The sequence below is a fragment of the Ailuropoda melanoleuca genome, chromosome 6, assembly GCF_002007445.2.
Source record: "Ailuropoda melanoleuca isolate Jingjing chromosome 6, ASM200744v2, whole genome shotgun sequence".
NCBI lineage: Eukaryota > Metazoa > Chordata > Mammalia > Carnivora > Ursidae > Ailuropoda > Ailuropoda melanoleuca.
Window position 1 is genome coordinate 33,021,003 of NC_048223.1, and position 4,701 is coordinate 33,025,703.

At 58.9% G+C, this 4,701-nt stretch overlaps 1 protein-coding gene across 1 annotated transcript; it reads left to right on the plus strand.

Moving 5' to 3' along the window:
• Window positions 1–1,837: 1,837 nt before the first annotated feature.
• On the plus strand, window positions 1,838–4,162 carry POMGNT2 (protein O-linked mannose N-acetylglucosaminyltransferase 2 (beta 1,4-)). Its single transcript, XM_034662130.1, has one exon. The coding sequence runs from the start codon at window positions 1,943–1,945 to the stop codon at window positions 3,683–3,685; it is 1,743 nt and encodes a 580-aa protein (XP_034518021.1). The 5' UTR covers window positions 1,838–1,942; the 3' UTR covers window positions 3,686–4,162.
• Window positions 4,163–4,701: the final 539 nt, after the last annotated feature.

Genomic DNA, 4,701 nt, shown 5'->3' on the forward strand with positions numbered 1-4,701 from the left:
CCAGACCTACTACTGAATCCGAACCTGCAGGACTAGTGCCTGCGGATATGCGCTTGTAGCAAGTGCCTCTGGGGGGTTCAAGAACCAGCCAGGTTTGAGACTCTGTGGGCTAGACCAGTTTTTATTTTTGTTTTTGTTTTTTTAGAGGGAGTGAGCATGTATGTGGGGGGGCAGAGGGAGAGGGAGAATATTAAGCAGGCAGCATGCTCAGCTTGGAGCCCAGTGCAGGGCTTGATCTCACAACCCCTCATGATCTGAGCAGAAATCAAGAGTCAGATGCTTAACTCACTAAGCCACCCAGGCGCCCCTAGACTTTTTTTTTAAATAGCAAATTGCCAACCCTATTAGGTTGTAAAATCAATTAATATGAACGTGCCCCTCCCCCCCTTTTAGAACACACGTAGAATATTGGACTGGAAAAGGAAACACTGGAGTACATTACAGCTCCTCAGAGTAATTCTTCGTGAAATTTTGGGGGGTCAGTAGAATATATGCAAATGTATGAATGTGTGCGTGCTGAACCCTTCGATGAGGGTAGCTGGAAGAGACGGTGCCCCTGGAAATGGCCTTTGGCTAGTGCTAGAGAGGAACTGGGAGGCAAATAGCCTGGCTTCTTGAGTAGTGACCTGCTCATTAATGTGCCCCGTATCGGCTTCACTCCTCCTCCGTCTTAATTCCCCACTTTCCTACAGGGGTTTCTTTGGATAATTTCTCAAACTATTTTGGCTCAAACCCTTGTCTCTGATCCTGGTTCTGAGAGAGTCTAGCCTAAGCCACTGTCTGTTTCTGAGCAGGACTGCACTTTGATTTTTGTGATTGCAGGGGGAGAGAAGTTGCAAGATCCCAAGAGTCCAAAGCTACCCCGAGGGAGTAAAGGGACGGCTCCAATCCCTCCCCAGTGCAGTGCTGGCCAGGCACCAGGGGTTACCTGGGCCGCTCTTATGAGGGCGGAGAGTGAGACCCTTCAAATCTGAGCAGTCCTGGGCTTCAGAGCAAGGATGTTACCCTTCCTGCTAGCACAGGAAAATGGAGCAAACACCCACAGCCCAGCCAGGCCTCTCTGTAGGCGTGCCTGTCAGTGGTGACGCTCAGATACAGTTGCTTTACTGGACCAGGGAGGGGGCAGGTGTGATTTCCAAATGGGAGCTTTCAGCGAGAGCAGACATTGCTGCATATCCCCCAGGCATATGTGCCATGTGTCCTAAGAAGGGGACACTGGGGTCCTGGTGTACAGACTGGCCTCTGCCCATGTAAGGAAGAGTCCTTCCCTTGCCGCACCAGGAATGCCAGGCCCCTGGCCCGGATGCTCCCTGGGGCCTCTCATCACAGATCTCTGTGGGTTAGCTTTGGCTGTAGCAGTGCCTCGTAGCAAACAGCCACAGGGTTTCAGTGACACAGTAAGGAGCACTCACCAGCCCGGATGTCTGTGTGTTGGGGTCACTCACAAATCGGGGGGCAGCTGGGCTAGACTGGGCTTGGCAGGAGCAGCCCTGCTCCACTCACCTCTCGCTCCTCCTGGGGCCAGGAAGTTAGGCTGCACACGTTCGCCCCGCGGCAATGTCCTAGATATGAGGAAGGCAAGGCCAGTCACACAAGCTCTTTTCCAGCCTCCGATCACGTTTTCTCTGCTAGCATTTCACTGGCCAAAGCCTGTGATGTGGCCAAGGCCCAAGTCAAGGTGCAGGGATGGGTGGCGCCCCCATGGGAGCCGTGGGGAAGGGAGGGCGTGAATACGCGGACACCGAGCAGGCGCCGCGCCTGGCCCCCCGCCGGAGCTCGAGGCGGCTGCGGACGGACAGACGGTGCCAACCCTTTTCCCTTTCCTTCTCTCCCGCAGGCTTCTGCCGGCGCTCGGGCTGCCCGCAGGGATGAGCAGAGCCCGCCTGGCCTGTGGCAGTGCCCAGGGGCTGTCTGCTCACTAGCGCCCCGCGGCGGCGGTAGGATGCACCTGTCGGCCGTGTTCAACGCGCTGCTGGTGTCGGTGCTGGCGGCGGTGCTGTGGAAGCACGTGCGGCTGCGCGAGCATGCGGCGTCCCTGGAGGAGGAGCTGGCGGGCGGCCGCCAGGGCCCCGAGCCCGGCCCCGCGCTCCGGATCGACTACCCGAAGGCCCTGCAGCTCCTGATGGACGGCGGCACGCATATGGTGTGCACAGGCCGCACGCACACCGACCGCGTCTGCCGCTTTAAGTGGCTCTGCTACTCCAACGAGGCCGAGGAGTTCATCTTCTTCCACGGCAACGCCTCGGTCATGCTGCCCAACCTGGGCTCCCGGCGCTTCCAGCCCGCGCTGCTCGACCTGTCCACCGTGGAGGACCACAACACCCAGTACTTCAACTTCGTGGAGCTGCCGGCCGCCGCCCTGCGCTTCATGCCCAAGCCCGTGTTCGTGCCCGACGTGGCCCTCATCGCCAACCGCTTCAACCCCGACAACCTGATGCACGTCTTCCACGACGACCTGCTGCCGCTCTTCTACACGCTGAGGCAGTTCCCCGGCCTGGCGCACGACGCCCGCCTCTTCTTCATGGAGGGCTGGAGCGAGGGCGCCCACTTCGACCTGTACAAGCTGCTCAGCCCCAAGCAGCCGCTGCTGCGCGCGCAGCTCAAGACGCTGGGCCGGCTGCTCTGCTTCTCCCACGCCTTCGTGGGCCTCTCCAAGATCACCACCTGGTACCAGTACGGCTTCGTCCAGCCGCAGGGCCCGAAGGCTAACATCCTGGTCTCAGGCAACGAGATCCGGCAGTTTGCGCGCTTCATGATGGAAAAGCTGAACGTGAGCCACGCGCCGCCTCCCCTGGGCGAAGAGTACATTTTGGTCTTCAGCCGCACCCAGAACAGACTCGTCCTGAATGAGGCGGAGCTGCTGCTGGCGCTGGCCCAGGAGTTCCAGATGAAAACGGTGACGGTGTCCCTGGAGGACCACGCCTTTGCCGATGTCGTGCGGCTGGTCAGCAATGCCTCCATGCTGGTCAGCATGCATGGGGCCCAGCTGGTCACTGCCCTCTTTCTGCCCCGCGGGGCCACCGTGGTCGAGCTCTTCCCCTATGCCGTCAATCCTGACCACTACACCCCCTATAAGACGCTGGCCACGCTGCCCGGCATGGATCTCCAGTACATAGCCTGGCAGAACGTGATGCCAGAGAACACGGTCACGCATCCCGAGCGGCCCTGGGACCAGGGGGGCATCACTCACCTAGATCGGGCCGAGCAGGCCCGTATCCTGCAGAGCCGTGAGGTCCCGCGGCATCTCTGTTGCCGGAACCCCGAGTGGCTCTTCCGGATCTACCAGGACACCAAGGTGGACATCCCATCCCTCATCCAAACCATACGGCGTGTGGTAAAGGGCCGGCCGGGGCCACGGAAGCAGAAGTGGACCGTCGGCCTCTACCCAGGCAAGGTCCGGGAGGCGCGGTGCCAGGCGTCCGTGCAGGGCGCCTCTGAGGCCCGCCTCACTGTCTCCTGGCAGATCCCCTGGAACCTCAAGTACCTGAAGGTGAGGGAGGTGAAGTACGAGGTGTGGCTCCAGGAGCAGGGGGAGAACACCTACGTGCCTTACATCTTGGGTCTGCAGAACCATACCTTCACTGAGAACATCAAGCCTTTCACTACCTACTTGGTGTGGGTCCGCTGCATCTTCAACAAGACCCTCCTGGGACCCTTCGCAGATGTGCTGGTGTGCAACACGTAGCGAGCCGCCGTGGCCAGGCCTGGGGGGGGGCGAGGGGGGCTCCTCCAGCTCAGTGTCCCTGGGCCCACTAGCCCCCTGTGGTGGCTTCTGGGAATTATTTATTTATTGGGCAGGCCTACCTCAGGCCTGTGCCTCCGTGTCTTCATAGTGCATCTGCAGTGTGGCGTTCCCCACACTCTTTGTGCTGGTATGATGGGACCCTCCCAGCCCCCTTCTCCTGTCCTGAGCATCCATGCCCTGGGGAAGGCCCTTGGTGGGAGGAGGAAGAAGGAAAGTAAGAATCGGAAGGAGCCTCGGGCTGAGTGATCGTGCTGTTCCCTACTGAACCCTCTGGTTGATATCCAGGTGTCTGGAGGCTGTGAGTAAATCATGTGGTCGCTTGGGTGGGTGGTTCATCAGCTTCCATCATCATGAAATTCACCTGTAGCACAGTGAGGCTGTGTTTGGAACACTCATTAAATGATTATAAACATCTTGGTCAAGTCTTTTTTTTTTCAAGAGTTTATTTGAAGGAGATAGCGAGAGAGAGCATGAGCAGGGGGTAGAGGGAAAAGCAGGCTCCCCACTGAGCAGGGAGCCCGACATGGGGCTGCCCAACGTGGTGCTCGATCCCAGGACCCCAGGATCATGACCTGAGCCAAAGGCAGGCGCTTAACCGACTGAGCCACTCAGGCACCCCTTGGTTCAGTCTTTTTATTGGGTAGTTGGAAGCGGGGCTGGTAGTCGATACCCACATGCTCTTTCATCCCAGCTGTCAACCAAGGAGATGTGGCGATGGGCAAGCGGCCAGGACCGCGAAGTGAGGCAGGCCAGTTGGATTGCGTCTTGCAGGTTGAATATCCCATTTCCATCTAAGTGGGGTCCAAGTCTGGAAGCAGAGGGACAGGGCTGCGGTGAGGAAGAGCAGCGTCCACCAGGGGGCGCTCAGGCTAAAGAGGACATCAGGCACCCAAGACCAGAACAGACTGCCCTTGGCATCAGGTTCCCTTAGAAGGACATAGGGCAGGACATTGAGC

Coding starts and splice junctions, on each gene's coding strand:
- POMGNT2 (XM_034662130.1), top strand. CDS start 1,943: ATGCACCTGTCGGCCGTGTTCAACGCGCTGCTGGTGTCGGTGCTGGCG.